Source organism: Schistocerca americana, chromosome 3, assembly GCF_021461395.2.
Source record: "Schistocerca americana isolate TAMUIC-IGC-003095 chromosome 3, iqSchAmer2.1, whole genome shotgun sequence".
Classification (NCBI taxonomy): domain Eukaryota; kingdom Metazoa; phylum Arthropoda; class Insecta; order Orthoptera; family Acrididae; genus Schistocerca; species Schistocerca americana.
This window is the reverse complement of record NC_060121.1, coordinates 670,474,092-670,492,379: the sequence shown is the minus strand read 5'-3', so window position 1 is coordinate 670,492,379 and position 18,288 is coordinate 670,474,092. Positions and strand designations below refer to the sequence as shown.

The following is an 18,288-nucleotide window of genomic DNA, read 5'->3' as shown; positions in this document are numbered from 1 at the left end:
CAAGCACATCAGTAGATTTGGGATGACTTTTGTTTCATAGCTACGGGTACCCTCCCCCCTCACCTGTCCCCCATCTCCTTACACACAGATGAGCTCATTCTAGCCAAAGACATGAAGAGTTGTGCACTGCACAATGATGTGGATGAGTGCACTGGAAATGGGAGAGGGAGAGAACATAAGAAGAGAGAGACTGCCAAGAGGAGAGTGTCAGTGTAGTATGGGTGAAATTAGGTTCCTGGGGCAGTGGTGGAGACAGGTTTCAGGAGAGATTAAAAATTTAGACCAGTAGAGTTATGGTGTATACATGTAACACACAAATTAGGTTCCTGGGGCAGTGGTGGAGACAGGTTTCAGGAGAGATTAAAAATTTAGACCAGTAGAGTTATGGTGTATACATGTAACACACACACACACACACACACACACACACACACACACACACACGCACACATACTTAGATACATACACATACTAAATAATAAAGATATAAGCTTGACCATTTATTTCATAAGTGATCATACAACAGTTTTGTTATTGATACATCAATTGTGGTAGGCAATCTGATGTACAGTGTCATTAATTACTTCATGTAATACTGATTTACAAATGTTTCAACACATTGTAACATAAAGGTGGTTTAATTCTGCATACATTAAATTTATTAGGAAACATTAATACTTAAATAGGCTCAAAATACAAGTGAATAGTTTACAGAATAAGAACAGTTAAATTAAATTAATATCAAACCAATTTTTCTTACATTTACTTCAGTTTTCAGGATACCCCTTCCATGCATTTTCTGACTGAGCCAGTTCAACTTTGATCCAATCTGGAATCTGAAATGCACCAAGGAAGTAATTGTAAACAATATATAAATTTATAAATGAGAGACATCAAGAAATCTGGAAGTTTTCTTTTGATTTGAGGAGGGGCTTGGAGATTCAACTCTTAACTTTGATCTACTAGTTCATTACTGGTAATCTACAACTTGCCTTTTGACTTCTATCTACTGTCTCAAACCCTTCTGACCCATTTTTTGGAGTGACATTTCTTTTCCCTCCGCCTCTACACATCTTATTACTTTGTCTTGTCACTTGATATAACAGAACATTAAATTCTTTCATGCAAATCACTTCAATTCTTAAAGGAGACTTGGAACCTCTGTACTGTAACAGATCTATAAACTGAAAGAGAACCAAGCAACTTAGTTCAAAGTTATTTGTTTTCTTTTCAGAACAACATTTTATTAACCACAATACAACTCCACATTCTAAGACACAGAAAGAGATAAGTTGCTGTTCATAAGTAGCTGAAAACTGGACTCCTGTCAAGTGATTAGAAGCTGCTGTAAATGGGTGACATTCAGCAAAGCTAACAAAGTTACCAAATACTACTCTCCCATGGGTACTGTCTTCTCTCCAGGATATACAGACCTTGAAGACATCACTAGTTGCAACCTACACAAGAGGTTTTCTTCTGTTTTCTTTCTTGCTTTCTTTCTTTTTTCATAGTTCTACAAGGATTTCTGGTGATATAGCATAGTGTTTATTTTGTTCTATAATGTAATGATTAACTGTTTGTTAAAAATAATAATATGCAACTCATATTATTTCCCTTTTGGACATAAGTAATTAGGTTTTCTTGTCTATTGAAGATGTAAAATATTTTGATTCTTCATTTCTCATTTATTACATTAATGTTGATTGGCATGACTTTGTAAAGTTAAATGTATCTGAGATATTGTACAAGCAGAGTGAGAGTGATCAGAATATCAATTGAGAGGGTCAAACAGTGTGAGTAGATGATTAAAGATAAATATCCAAATACAAACTACATCCATTGTTATATGCATCAGTTGAACCTTATGTCTATGGCATCCTCTGTTAATCGCAAAGCCCACATCTTTGTTTCACATCTTTCAGGTAATTCTTATTTCTTTTCTCACTTGCCACAGAGATCAAAAGTGTTGCATAGTATTATTCAAAAAATCTTGCCCCAAATGTGTGACGAGATGGAATTACCATTTGTGAGTAGTAAAAGATGTTTTTCAAAATGGGGAAAAATCTTATTACTGTTATGGAAGTCGCTGAAACAAGTGAGAGCATAAAAATATCTTTTACTGTTGAAAAAGCTGGTTTGTACAAACAAAGGTTGCAAGATAGTAATTTCATTTTCTGGCTATCATTTTTCTGTAAGATATGCCTCATACAGACATACTTTATAATCGGCTTCAGAAGATTATAACCCAACTGACCACAGCAACACAAGACAACCAGAACTTTGAAGTGGTAATGCAAAACATCAGACATGACATTGATTCCATCCTTAATGAGATTAGTTTCAAAACTGACAAAATGATGCTTGCCAAGAAGCCACAAATTCTTGATGGGCATAAAAAAAGAGATGCTGTGGCAGTGTGTGTGTGATGCTGTCATTTCTGAAATAAAATTACACTTTCAGTTCACTGGACACCTCTTTGCAGCCAACTTATTTGATGTAAATCAGTTTGACAAATACATCACAGATTTTCCAGACAAATACCTTGAAATTAAAGACACATATACATTCATGGAAAAAAGAAAGTTGAAGGATGAGCTTCAAGTCCTCTATACTGGGCCTGAGTTGAGAGCAGTTTCTGGAGCAGCTCTGTTTCTTTTGCTGATTGTAGAGGATGCACTTCGTGACATTCGACAAGACTGTTAAAGTTTTGAAACTGCTAATCATGACACCTGTCTCGACATGAAAGCTGAGCGGTGCATTTCCATGCTCAAGATAATTAAAACATTCCTATGAAACACTATGAAAGCAGAATGACTGAGTGTCTTAGGGATGCTATACTGTGAAAACTCCATCATGTGTAAAATTGAAGATTTCAATTTGAGAGTGACAGATTTATTTGCCAACAAGAAGGAGCAACAAATGGATTTCCAATACCATTGCTGCTTTTGGTTAGTACAATGCTTTGATTAAATTACAAGTTCGAGTATTGTTTATGCGCCCTATTATTTCTGGTACTGGCACTCACACTGCAGCAGACACTTCTCTGGCATTCTGCCATGTACATAAAACAAATGAAGAGTTTGGCTCTCGAGGGTAGAAGAGCACTGTAGGGACACAAGCCACGCCTCCCTCTCATAGGGCCTGCAGCTTACATCTGTGTTCTATGCTCCTGGGTAGGCGGAGCTGATGTAATAACATACATATGGATCACTGATACCATCTGATGTTGTGAGAGTCATATTCAAACCCTGTGACAGAGGAAGATTGCTTTTTGCATTCATTTCAAAATAAGAAAAGGATACAACCAGCAAGCACAACTCAAAGCAAAACAGAGCATATAAATCATTTGGTAATGGCTAGGCCGCAGTTGTAAGCTGAGGTTGGTGGCGTTGTTACATGGTAGTTCAGGCCCGATCTCCACCAGTATCTTAATAAACTATACATCAAAACACCCCCTGATTACGATTTCCACATAAAAGTGATCGAACATACTCTGTGACGAGTGAAGAACTGTGCTGTAAATAGTAGGAGTAGTGGTAGTAGTAGTAGTAGTAGTAGAAGAAGAAGTAGAAGTAGTGGTAGTAGTAGCAGTAGTAGTAGTAGTAGTAGTAGCAGCTTTATTCATCCGTAGATATTTCTTTTTACGTGGATATAGGACATGTCAAAGTATTTACAAGTTTAGACCAATTTAAAATAAGCTGATTCATATAAACATACATTTACAGGCTTCCAGTTAGAGACAGTCATTAGATTTACTCCTGGTATACAATACTTTTTTTTACAAATAACTTATTAAATAATGTAATGCCACACTGTTCATGTACCGAGCAAGGTGGCGCAGTGGTTAGACACTGGACTCGCATTCGGGAGGACGACGGTTCAATACCGCATCCGGCCATCCTGATTTAGGTTTTCCATGATTTCCCTAAATCATTCTAGGCAAATGCCGGGATGGTTCCTCTGAAAGGGCATGGCCAACTTCCTTCCCTAATCCGATGAGACCGATGACCACGCTGTCTGGTCTCCTTCACCAACCAACCACTGTTCACTCATATCTCACTATCAGTCAATGCACACACTATACACACATTGTTTCATAACATTTCCCTCACTACACACACAAACACATACACACTGGTGGTCTCTGGGCCATTTTCTGTACCACAACTGTCCATTTGCTATCCTGAAAAACTGAGTCAACATCCTTCTATAATGAGTGAGATGTTGAGCTCAGAAAGAGGAAGAAGTGTTAGTTTTGAGCAATGCATAGCTTGGGTGTAAGTTTGTCTAGAAAAGAAAAAAAGAAGGGAAAAAACATAGTGTGAAGGTGTTATGTGGAATGGTGGATGTTTCATAATCATTATTATTATTTATTTGTATAACATTTTCTTAACCAAACCCCTACTCTGTTTCATCTAAGTAATTCTTTAATGTATGAAATGTATTGCATAACAGGTACTTTTTAGCTGCATTTTTAAATAAGTGTATTTTTGCAGTTTCTTTTATCTCTTTTGGTAATTTATTGTACAGTTTTATTCCTTGGTAGAATATGCTGTTTTGAGTTTTATGTTTATTTTTTCATGGAAAATATAAGTTGAGTCTACCTCTTGTTCCATAGTCATGGACAGAACTATTTGTGCAGTAATTACCAATGTTATTTTTGATATGTACAACTGATTGGTAAATGTATTCACATGGAACAGGTAATATCCCCAGCATTTTGAACAGATCTTTACAATGAGCTCAACTACCATTTTTGGTTATGATTCTTAATAGCTCTTTTCTGGAGTCTGAAAATTGTGTTCATATTTTGTGCATTTATTCCTCAAAAAAGAATGCCATAGCTAAAAACTGAGTGTACATATGAATAGCATGTAACTAAAAGACACTGCATGTTACACACTGATGATAGGATTCTAGGCGCATAACATGCTGGTGATATTATGTTTGCAAGTACCTTTGTGTGTTCACACCACTTCAACTGAGAATCAATATTCATTCTTAGAAATTTTGCATTTGTTACACAGTCTATATAGGTGCCATCTACATTTAATTTAACATTGTCATTTTCCCTCTTCAAACTGAAATTCATGGCATTAGTATTCTTTATGTTCAATGTCAATTTATTGCTTATTGACCAATCATAAACTTCCTTGAGAGCTTCATTTGCTTTCTCTGCAAGGAATTCTCTTGTTTTCTCAGTGACTATAATATTGCTGTCATCAGCAAAGAGAATTTTTTCACCATGAGTAACACTACTGGGAAAGTCATTGATGTATGTCAGGAATAGTATTGGTCCTTATATGCTACCTTGCAGAATGCCCGTATTAATGTATTTTGGTTCTGATAAGTGTTTTATTAAATGTTTAGATCTATTTGATGGTAGGTATAATCGAAACCAGTCATTAGCTACCCCTCTTATTCCTAATGCTTCTAATTTATTTAATACTGTCTTGTGGTCAACTGTATCAAAGGCCTTAGAAAGATCGAAAAATATGCCTGTGACACACTCATCTTTGTCAAGAGCATCAAGTACAACCTTTGTGAATTCTACTATGGCTGACTCCGTATTTTTGCCACTTCGGAAACCAAACTGATTCGCTTAAAAAATTGTATTTATTCAGGCAATTCATTAATCTGTCATACATAATTGCTTCTATTATTTTTGAGAATGGTGACAGTAGGGAAATGGGCCAGTAATTTTCTATGTCTTCTGCATTACCTTTATTAAGCAAAGGTACAACTCTTATCTGTTTTAACTGCTCTCGAAATGTCCCCGATGTGAAAGATTCATTTATTACATCTGTTAAAGGGCCCTGTATAATCTCTATGCATTGTTTCAGTACACACATTGGTACTTCATCTAAGCCTACTGACTTTTTATTTTTTAGTTTTTGAACACTTTTATTGACTTCATTCTCTGTAGTTGGAAATAACATCATTGTATTTAGTGATCATTATTTACAGTTGTTATATTTGTTTTGGGGGATTTTTGCTGTAACTTCTGTGCAATACCTGAAAAATGCTCATTTTCATAGTTTGCTAAGCGTTGTGGATCTTAGCAGTATGTTATTCTGTGTTTCTTTGCCTCTCCCCATTTCCTTTTTTATAACACTCCAGACTGCTTTGCTTTTATTCTGTGCATTAGATATTATTTTGTCATTAAATGACTATTTTGCAGCAATGAGCACCTTCTATAGATCTTTTTGTATCTGAGATAGAAATTTAAGAATTCTGTTTCATTGCGACTCTTTTTCGTGGAACTGTGGTATTTAAAAGTTTGGGAGGACTTATAATACCTGCTGTTATCCACCTGTTTTTGTGAGATGTTGATACAGACATGCATACTTTTGGAAATACCTTTTCAGAGTTCAATTTAAATAATGTGGAGAATTTATATTTCATATTCACATTGGTTTCCTTATACTCTTCATCCCAGCTTTGTTTTGCTAGTTCCTTTGAAAAATTTTTTATTTTGTTTTCTGATAGTCGTCGTTTGTAGGCTTGTAGTTTAGGGAATGATTCAATGCCTGATTTTACTGTTGGTATTTGACACAGATGGTCTGATAGTCTGAGATCTTTTACAGCTACATCACATTTTCCCTGTCCATATTTGTGGCCACTCTCTCTCTCTCTCTCTCTCTCTCTCTCTCTCTCTCTTGTACAATCACTTGCTGTCATCTTATCTATGAATATATCAATCTCTTACTGTGCATAAGAAGGGCCTTTTGTAATAAGTGTTTATTTCTGTTTCTCTATATGTTTTGTTTAATATAATATCTTATGAAACATATGAATTATCGACGAAATTCCATAATGCATTCAATGCTACCAAACAAGGTTTTTTGGCACCATCAATGGAATGCCTCAGCGGCCACCACAGGTTAATAGTGTGCTGACTATGTTGTGTAGTGAAATAATCGGTGTGAATGAAACTGATTAATGATAACATACATTTTTGCTCCTTCCTGTAATGGAATGTAAAATGTTTGAAGTGAACAGATAAGTTGGACTGTGTAAAACCACCAAATGAACATTGTTGCGTAACTACGATAATATAGCTATGGACAGATGACATTGTAGTTACAGTGTTCTGGAAAGAACTGTGTTTGCTGTGAATGTGCTGTGTACATTTTAAATAGTTTTTAATTCCAATCTATATTTGCACCATCACTGGCTACTGTGTGCTTGAATAGTTAACTGTGTGACAGGCATGTAGGAATTGTTTATTGTGAGTGTGCATGTTACCGCCAACAGTGGCGACTTCGCATCGCATTATTCACTTGGTAAATGAACAGACCATAATTCCGTGATCAAAATAACTTCAAAAACCCTCTGCTGAACTGTGTTACTTCAGTGTTGTGCATTAGAGACATAATAAATTGCCTATTTCTTTCATTCATAATTTTAGCACTACTGTCACACCTGCTATTTTAATTATGTTTTGGTGGGTGTTAAACACATGTCCACTGTAATTTCCGTGAGTGAATTTAAAATTCAATTATTTAGGCATTGTATTTGTTCGAATTGTGGCATCCACTATTAAGCTGAATGCAACAGCAAATGACAGCAGAGCTGCTTACACCCAATTGGTGTAGTACACACAGATGCGCGTAAACACAATAACTTGTGTCAGACAGAGCACTGTGTATTCAGTTAGAAGTAAATGCCCTATTGCCACATCATCATAACCATAAGTGCATCCAGTTGTACTGTACTTAACTGTGTATGCAGAGATAAATGTTAGGCAAAATGGTCAAATTTCGTTAGTAGAAATCAGAAAGGTCCCCCCCCCCCCCCCCCCCCCCCCACACACACACACACACTTTATGATACTTTGGTGAAAATTTAGTGTCAGGGCTGAGTCATGATCACTACATGTGGCTTGATTCATAACTGAAATAAATAGGTCTTAATTTTGTTAGCCGTGTGTAGCTGGATCACTAAAAGACCTATCATGTATTGTTGATTTGACTGGGTGATGTGTCAGTGGTAAATCTAGGGGGCCATGGAAAGAGGAGGCAGGGGCCAGGGAAAACTAAGGATACTACATCAAGACTATGCTGCTAATGAGAAACAATCTGCAGCATTTCCCCCAGAATTGTTAGTGGTCTCCTGGTTCTGAGTCAAATGGAAGCCTTAAACAAGTTTGAAGTCTTTGTCTCCATCTAAAATTGAAAATGAGCCAGTGGGATACTCTTTGCTTACTGAGAAGTGTTAGAACAAAATATGTCTGTTTATGAGAATTAGGCAACATTCACAATCTCAGCATTGTGTAGAACTGATTTTGTACCCCTGGTTCAGAGTCAAGCATTAGCCTGAAATCAGAGACTTTAAAGGTTTTGTAATAAGCTGGTGAGAATTCCTAGACTTGCGCCATGGATTTTGAGATCTATAGGATATCTGTAAGATAGCTCAGGGATGCACAACCCACTGGAGGCAGCTATCTCGGTAGATGACTGTGTGGCTAACAATTTTCCCCCAGAATAATAGAGGCTTGTGTAATAAGCTAAATAAACTCACAGTTAATGTGTACAACTATGAAAGTATAGACCATGCACATCACTGTGGTTCATGGAACACCATATCTGTTCCAGAGCTGATGGACATTTACTATCTGGTCACAATCTTATGGCATTATACAGCGGAAAACAAAAGGCAAAAAGAAGGTGTTGCTAGTTTTGTTAAGTACAGTAGCAAATGTAATGCAACTGTGGTGCACAATTTTTGTCCAGAGCAACATTTGAAGCCTTTGCCATTGAATTTCCCATTAACAGTTCAATCCTGTTAATTGTAGAAATATGTAGGACAGTATCAGCGAATCTAGCCCTCTGTGTAACAGATTCACTTCTACTGCATCTGTTTAGATGTAAAAAAAATGTAACAGCACTTTGGGATTTCATTGTAAATTTTCCAACATACAGTACTGGGAAATTTGATGTGTACCTACAACATCACCCCACTAGTCAGTATTCTCACCAGATTAGTTCCAAATTAAAGTACTCTAATCAACAAAACTTTTGTAAATCAGTAAAGTATTGGATGGTCTGTCCATACCTGATGATCAGAGACTGCTAGAATAAAACTGAGCAACACTGCTAGAATAAAACTGAGCAACACTGGCAAGTAGTAAGACCAATGTATAAAGAAATGATTAAGCCCTGTAAATCACATCTCGAAGATGTAAACTGATGTATTGTGAAAGAGATGTAAATTCCAAATACAATTTGTTTTGCAATAAAACTGGAAGGTTCCCGCTGATGTGAATGTGTGTTTTCCTTTCTTTTCTGAAGCAGGCTTTGGCCAAAAGCACAGCATGTACAGTAGAACCCCTCTAATCTGACCTTGAATGGTCCGTCACTCCGGTTAGTCGGACCATGCTCAGGCTCGCGAGCCTGTGCCGACTTGTCACTGACTGGACACCTGTTGGGCCATTGTTGCGGTGTCTATGGCTGTGCATATTGTTACACTGTATGTTACTGTGCTGTTTAATCATTTGTTTGGATTAAAAAACGTCGTTGTTTGCTTTATTCCATGTTCTCTACAGTACTTATTACTGCAGATTCATTGCGTGTACAGTTGTCTGTTTTTCAACATGTCTAGATTCAAATGTAAATATGTAACTCTTTCACTAAATGAAAAATTAGCAGTGCTACAAAGACTGGAAGAAGGAGAATCGCTCAAAAAAACTGCAAAGGAACTGAATGTAAGTGTTACGACAGTTATGGATTGAAGGAAGAATCGGAAAGATATTGAATCCTATACAGTTATGATTGATGGTGAAAACACTCTGAAGAATGGCAAAACATTAAAAAAGCCTAAACATGAACTGCTTGACAACGCATTGTGGATGTGGTTTTGTCAAGAAAGAAGGGAAGGAACTCCAATATCCGGGCCAATTCTCAAAGAAAAAGCGATAGTTTTGCACAAAAAACTGGAAGCCGAAAGTAAATTTGCTAACAGTGAAGGCTGGATTGATCGTTGGAAAACTCGTCATAGTGTCAGATTTGTTTCTATTTCTGGTGAAAAACTATCTGGCAATGCCGCAGCTGCTAAAGAGTTTTCTGTTAAGTTTCAAGAAATTGTAGAAGAAAATGAACTGTTACCCTGTCAAGTGCATAGCATCAACGATACAGGGCTGAACTTTAAAATGTTGCCAACAAAAACGCTCACAGCTTCAAATGAATCTGTGGTAGGAACAAAACTTATAAAAGACTGTTATTCCTTGTAGCAATGCACAAGGTACCCACAAGCTCCCCTTGTTGGTCACTGGCAAATCTAAGAAGCCAAGGGCATTCAAAAATATAACCTTATCTTCCTTTCCGGTTTGTTACCGCAATCAAAAATCTGCTTGGATGGACTGTAACCTTTTTAAACCTTAGTTTTCAACGAGTTTGTACCAAGGGTTGAATTAGACTTGAAGCAAAAAAATCTGCCTGTTAGTGCTCTACTCTCGTTGGATAACACACCATCACATCCATCTGAGGAAAATTTGGTGAAAGGGGACATAAAAGCTCTCTTTCTGCCTCCTAATGTTACCTCACTCATCCAACCAATGGATCCGGGCTTCATCGAATGGTTAAAAAGGCGATATCGCAGAAAGTATATCAGCTCAATCTTGGAAAAAATCTGAAGGACGTCATAACTTATTTCAGGCAATGAAATCCCTGAACATCAAAGATGCTATCTACACAATCGCTGCAGCATGGGATGAACTGAAACCTGACACACTGCGGAAATCGTGGAGTAAGCTTTGGCCACAAGTTATAATTGAAAATGAGCATACCGAAGATGAGCAAAACAACAACGCACTGGAAATCATTGAATATCTACAAACTCTGGAGCTGAACGTCACTGCCAATGAAGTTGAAGAGTGGATCAACGAATGTGACAAAGACTGTGACACTTTTGAAGATCTCAATGACGACCAGATTGTTGCCACTGTTAGCCAGGAAACTGTGAATGAGGACTCAGATGGTGAAGACGAAGCCCCCACCCGGATTTCACACAACGATGCAAAAAACGCTTTTGACATCGCCCTTCAACACATCGAGCAGAATCCGACTTCAACTCCAATGGACGTTTTGTGGAAAAAAATGGAGGGACACTGCAGCTAAATCTAGAATAACATCTGCTAAACACAGACTTTTTTCCAAAGTAATTTGTTTTCGTTTTTACTGTAAAAACAATGCATACAGTATAATCATTTCTTAGTTTATACATGCAGTAGTTTATTTCTTTGTAAAAAATTTCTTTTTATATACAGTCCTATAAACATTTTTTAATTTACAGTATATATTGTTTATATGTTATTAAGTACAGTACAGTACTGTAAGTTGGTTGTCATTTTTCCTTTTAAAACCAATACATATTATAATGTGTGTAGACGTTTTTTAGTTAATACATTGTTTAATACTGTGTAAAAAACACATTTTTATATTGCTCTGGACGTCTTTTAGTTCTTATATTGTTTAATTTTTTGTACTAAAAGTCTTTTTATATTTTTTGCAATAAATATTAGATTTTTCTGATAATCCGACATTTTTTTCGTTCCGACCATGGTCCCGGTCCCGAAGGTGACGGATTAGGGGGGTTCTACTGTAACAGTCTTTTCATTTTGCCTGTCTGCAACTCAATGTGTCGCCTTTATGGTGAGTTGCGATCTATCCTTTTCATAATAGTGTTAAACAAAGACAAACATTTTGTAAAGTACATCAAAAAGTTCAGGCAACCCTACTCAATGAATCATTATGAAAAGTACTGTAAAATATTAAGCAAAGTAACCAAGCCGTTCGGTGTGGCCGAGCGGTTCTAGGCGCTACAGTCTGGAACCATGCAACCACTACGGTCACAGGTTCGAATCCCGCCTTGAGCATGAATGAGTGTGATGTCCTTAGGTTAGTTAGGTTTAAGTAGTTCTAAGTTCTAGGGGACTGATGACCTCAGAAGTTAAGTCCCATAGTGCTCAGAGCCATCTGAACCATTTGAAAGTAACCAAAAAATCAAAAAGCTTAAATTTTAGCTCCAAAATCAACTAATCTTTTAACTAAATCATAACAGTTTTGGACATAATTAGGAGTGGTAAAAATTTGAACTGTTCCAGTAAAAACAAAAACGTTGTTTTAAATGTTGATAATAAATATCCAGGAAACCAAGACATATTGCAGAAATCCAATGGCCATTTTTAAAGTGCTGGTGAGCATACAGGTTCTTAAAAAGTGCCATGGAAATACTGAAACATTTTCTTTGCCCCATTAGTGGGATAAGTGTACCCTGTAACTCCCGTAATTCGAAATGAAGTAAAGAAAACTACTGCCTTAAAAAGAAGCAAAAGATCACGAGGTATAGGTAACATTTCCAGTAAACTCCTAAAATTCTGCCCAGATAAATTATGCAAAGTTTTGGCCCACATATTTAATGCATCTATGAATCAGAAAAAACAGAGCTTGCTTTAGTGAAGCCTCTCCACAGAAAGGGATACACAACGTAAGGTACAAACTATCATCTCATCTCTATCTTGACCACAGTCACAGAAGTTCTCAAAAACATACTGCATTCCAGAACGTGAGGCATCTCAAAAACTTTGACATTATCAATGAAATACAGGTTTACTTTCGAAAAGATATGTACACAACTGAAACTGTGTTTTGTTTCATGAATGATATACTGGAATCCCTAAACAATAAATGAAGATACTTGATATATTTTGTGATCTTTCTGATGCTTTTAACTGAGTGGCTCACAAAATATTCCCAACACAGCATGCTATTGTGACAACATAAGGGCAGTGGAAAACTGGTTAAAATCCTACATCCAGAACAAGAAGATGGTTTTGGATGGGATCAGTGAAATGGGTGGTTGTTTCTCATATATATATATATATATATATATATATATATATATATATATATATATATATATATATATATATATGATAGGTAAGTTCACTAAGTTTGCTGTCAATGCAAGCACTGTCATAAACAACAAGCCTCCCACCACCTAGATGTTGATACCACCAAATTACTCTCAGAACTCCTAACCTGCTTCAAAGTAAAGTCACTCACTAAATCTGAGAAAAACTAATTATGTCCACTTCAGCTATGCTCACAAGATCCTACGAGAGATACATATGACAGTTAGCAAGTACAAAGGTTATACTGCACCAAAGTCTTACGGTTACCTGGAATATCATGTCCTTCAGGCCATAAAAGGCTTGCCTTTGGCTATTTATCCATTAGGACAACTACACATTTTGGAGACCTTACAGTCACACAGCCCACTTACTTTTGATAATTCCCCTCTATAACGTGTTGCAGACTTATCTTCCAGGTAAATTCTCCAACACCAAAAAAAAAATTATCTTGTTGCAGAAAAAGGCTACAAAGCTGCCCCCAAGACCCTCCAGTCATAATCTTTTTAAGAAACTTGGGATAGTTACCACCTCTTCCCAATTTATTAATTCAATTATGAGCTTCATGGATGACAGTCCTGTGCACTATGAAACCAATAAAATGTACCCTGAACACAATACAAAAAGAAAGGCTGATCACTACTGTGATTTAAAAATGTAACCCCAGGTACACACTGGTGTATAGTATCCCAGTAAAAATATTTAATTAACTGCCAAACAACAAAAGAAGTCTGCAAGGTAGTAGTTATTATTTAATAATAAAGATGTGAAATCAGTGCAGACTCTACTACAGAGTGAAATTTCATTCCGGAAAGTAAATGTGTATTTACTTGATAAAACTTTTTTATTCACTAAATGAATTTTTTAAACAGATATGTATAGTTTTTAAGCTTATATTTTTATTGTTAATATGTTATATATTGTTGTACAACATGTCCTAATCCTTGTATGATGTATTTTTTGCACTTTGCTTTAGTGTTTGTTCCAGTTTTGTGTTTTCATTTTCCCTGCATCTGTTTTTGAAAATTAACTGTATTTTCCTTTGTTACAAATTCTGTGTAATTTATATATTTTTGACTCCTTCTGCATTCTAGTGTCTCACATGCCTAAACAGATCTTCACAAAATGAATATAAATAAAATATAAATAAATACCACTTTTCCCACACATCATTCTGAAAGCCATGGGTCAAGATAAAACTGCAGACACAAAATTTTCTTACTTTCAGACGTAATAAGATGATATCATCCCATTCAGTATAATACCACACCTAACATAAAATAATGTTTTTATATTTCTTTCTGTTCTTCTTTGTTTCACATATGCAAAAGCAGACACATGCACATATGAAATCTCCAAGTTGTTTTCCAAGCTGAATTTTTCTGAACCATGATATTATAAGTACATGTTTGCAAAATTATCAAAATAAAAAAAGGTCTTGGTTGCACCTTCACCGAGTTATGATTGTACAGTCAGTCTGTGCTGGGTTACAGTTGAGTAGCCAATTTTTCAAAGTTCAGTTATTCATCATTATTACTGTAAAATGCCACCTGTTTGTTTAACTTAAACTCCTAGAAGTCTCTGTAATTTAATAAAATATTTTCTTACAGGTGTGCAGCTCACTAACTAAAGGTTAATCATCATCATTGTGGACAACGAAAATAAATATGAATAAGTTGAGACTTGGCATTATTAGTGTGTGTTGCACTATTTAAAAATTATTTAAAACACTTAACAATTATAAATTGGACACTGAAAAAAGATGTATTAAATGTGATTTGAGACTTTCTCAGCGTATTCCATTCGTGAAATCTTCTCGGGTGATCAGCCGAGTAAAGGCGTCGTCTTCTCGCAACGTTTCGAAGGGTTTCGTGGTACGAAACCCTTCGAAACGTTGCGAGAAGACGACGCCTTTACTCAGCTGATCACCCGAGAAGAATTCACAAAAGATGTATTATAAGGCATTCAAAAGGCTGTAAACTCACTATTTCAAAAGATCATCTCATTCAGTACTGCTCCAGCACTTATTAACAAAAGTATGACCTTTCTATTTTTTGAGTCATCAGTCTTCTGAATGGTTTGATGTGGCCTGCCACAAATTCCTCTCCTGTGCCAATCTCTTCATCTCAGAGTAGCACTTGTGACTTACGTCCTCAATTACTTGTTGGATATATTCCAATCTCTGTCTTCCTCTACTATTTTTCTCTGCCCTCTACAGCTGCCTCTAGTACCACAGAAGTTATTTTGTGATGTCTTAACAGATGTCCTGTCATCATGTCCCTTCCGCTGGTCAGTGTTTTCCATAAATTCCTTTCCTTGTCAATTCTCAGGAGAACCTCCTCATTCCTTACCTTGCCAGTCCATCTAATTTTCAACATTTTTCTGTAACACCACATCTTAAATGCTTGAATTCTCTTCTGTGCCAGATTTTTCACAGTCCATGTTTCACTGCCATGCAATGTTGTGTTCCAAATGCAAACACTCAGAAATTTCTTCTTCAAATTAAGGCATATGTTTGATACTAGCAGATTTCTCTTGGTCAGGAATGCCCTCCTTGCCAGTGCTAGTCTGTTTTTCATGTCCTCCTTGCTCCATCCATCATGGGTTATTTTGCTGCCTAGACAGAAGAATTCCTTAACTTCATGTACTTCGTGATCACCAATCCTAATGTTAAGTTTCTTGCTGTTCTAATTTCTACTATTTCTCATTACTTTTGTCTTTCTTCAATTTACTCTTAATCCCTATTCTGTGCTCATTAGACTATGCATTCAGTTGAACAGCTCCTGTAATTCTTCTTCACTTTCACTCAGGACAGCCATGTCATCAGCAAATCTTATAATTAATTTCCTTTCATCTTGATTTTTAATCCCTTTCTTGAACTCTCCCTTACTTCCATCATTGCTTCTTCGATGTGTGAGTTGAACAGTAGGGGCAAAATATTATATCCCTGTCTAATGTCGGGGACTGATGACCATAGATGTTAAGTCCCATAGTGCTCAGAGCCTGTCTAAAGTCCTTTTTAATCTGAGCACTTCATTCTTGGTCTTCCACTCTTATTGTTCCCTTTTGGTTCTTGTACAGCCAGCAGCTTTGCCGCAGTGATAACAGCAGTTTCTGTCAGTTCACCAAACTTAAGCGCTGTTGGGTTAGGATACCACTTGGATGGGACACTGCGTGGGTCTGCTAAATACTGTTGGCAGGCAGGGTGCACTCAGCCTTTGTGAGGCCATTGAGGAACTACTTGCTTGAGAAGTAGTGGCACTGGTCATGAACACTGACAATGGCCAGGAGAGTGGTGCGTTGACCGCACGCCCCTCTGTACCCGCATCCGGTGGTGCCTAAGGGCTGAGAGTGACATAGTGGCCAGTCGGTACCATTGGGCCTTGATGGCCTGTCCAGAGAGTGTTTGTTTTTTGGTTCTTTTAGATATTGTATATAAGCTGTGTTTCCCTATAGCTTACCCCTGTTTTTCTCGGAATTTTGAACATCTTGCACAATTTTCCTTTGTTAAACAGTTTCTCCAGGTTGACAAATCCTATGTAAATGCCTTCATTTTTCTTTAGTCTTTCTTCCATAATCCACCACAATGTTGTCAGAACTGCCTCTCTGGTACCTTTACCTTTCCTAAAGTCAAACTGATTGTCAGCTAACAGATCCTCAATTTTCTTTTCCATTGTTCCATATATTATTCTTGTCAACAATTTGGATGCATGAGCTGTTAAGCTGATTGTGTGGTAATTCTCACACTTGTGAGCTCTTAACAATCTACAGAAGTGTGTCGATGATGTTTTCTGAAAGTCTTATGGTATGTTGCCAGTCTCATACAATCTACACACCAATGTTAATAGTCATTTTGTGGCCACTTCCCCCAATGATTTTAGAAATTCTGATGGAATGTTGTCTATCCTTTATGCCTTATTTGATCTTAAGTCTTCCAAAGCTCTTTTATGTTCTGATTCTAATACCTCTTCTGTATCGACCCGTATTGTTTCTTATATCATGTCATCAGACAGGTCTTCCCCATCACACAAGTCCTCAGTGTGCTCTTTCCACCTATCTACTCTCCCCTCATCATTTAAAAGTGGAATTCCCATTGCACTCATAATGTTACCATCCTTGCTTTTAATTTAACAGCAGGTTGCTTTTTCTATATGCTGAGTCAGTCCTTTCAGCAATTATTTATTTTTTGATTTCTTTACATTTTTAATGCAGCCATTCTGTCTCAGCTTCCCTGCACTTCCTATTTATTTCATACTTAAGTGATTTATATTTCTGTAATTCTGAATCTCCCTGGACATTTCTGAACTTCCTTGTTTCATCAATCAGGTGAAGTATTTCTTCTGTTACACATGATGCAGTTAATCTTCTTTGTATTTATGTTTTTTCCAACTTCTGTGATTGCCCTTTTCAGAGATGTCCATCCCTTTTCAGCTAAACTGCCTACTGAGATACTCTTCAACTAAACTGCCTACTGAGATATTCTTTATCACAATATGTATAGCTGCAGAGAACTTCAAGGGTATCTCTTTATTCTTTAGTACTTCCATATCATGCTTCTTTATCCATTGATTCTTCATGATTAGCTCTTAATCATCAGCCTACTCATCATAATTACGAAATTTTAATCTAAATTTATATAATTTTGGAATGTCTGTCAGACCAGAATGTAATCTAACTGAAATTTTGCTGTATCTATCGGCCATTTCCAAGCATACCTCCTCTTCTTGTGTTTCTTGAACAGGGTACTCACTATTACTAGTTGAAATTTATTGCATAATTCCATTAGCCTCTCTCCTCTCTTATTCCTAGTACCAAGCTCATATTCTCCCACAATCCTTTCTTCCACTCCTTCCCCTGTATAATTGTCTTACCAGAAATCCTTGTCTTCTTTCCATTTCACTTCACTGACCCCCTCCCCCCCCCCCCCCCCTCACTATATCTAGATTAAGCCTCCTCAGTATTTCTCTTTTCAAATTTTCCAGCTTCCCTACCATGTTCAAACTTCAGACATTCCATGCCACAACTCATAATACAAAGGGCAACTAGAGCAAGAAGAAAGATAATACATTCAGTAACATAGATAAAAAAAATCAGCAGTGTCATATCTCAACAAGGAACTTGAAACTTTCAGTGGATGAATACAAACAGATCAGGGGCCCGGCCATGGGAACCAGGATGGCTCCTTTCTATGCCTACCTTTTCATGGGTCACTTGGAGGAGGCTTTCCTGGGATCCATAAGCCTTCAGATTTGGTTTGGTTTACATACATTGATGACATATGGACTCATGATGAAGCTGACCTCTTACAGTTTTTGGAATCTCTAAATACATTCTCCCAGTTAAATTTCACATGGTCCTATTTCGAATCCCATGCTACT

At 36.8% G+C, this 18,288-nt stretch overlaps 1 protein-coding gene across 3 annotated transcripts in view; it reads right to left on the bottom strand.

The window, feature by feature from the left end:
• Positions 1-557: 557 nt before the first annotated feature.
• LOC124607401 (serine/threonine-protein kinase Nek8) overlaps positions 558-18,288 on the bottom strand; it is a 317,572-nt gene continuing 299,841 nt past the window's right edge. For all 3 annotated transcript variants that reach the window (XM_047139723.1, XM_047139724.1, XM_047139725.1), the window contains one exon: positions 558-836. In XM_047139723.1, coding sequence (XP_046995679.1) covers positions 768-836 — 69 coding nt within the window. In that variant the 3' untranslated portion in view covers positions 558-767. The remainder of the gene's footprint in view (positions 837-18,288) is intronic.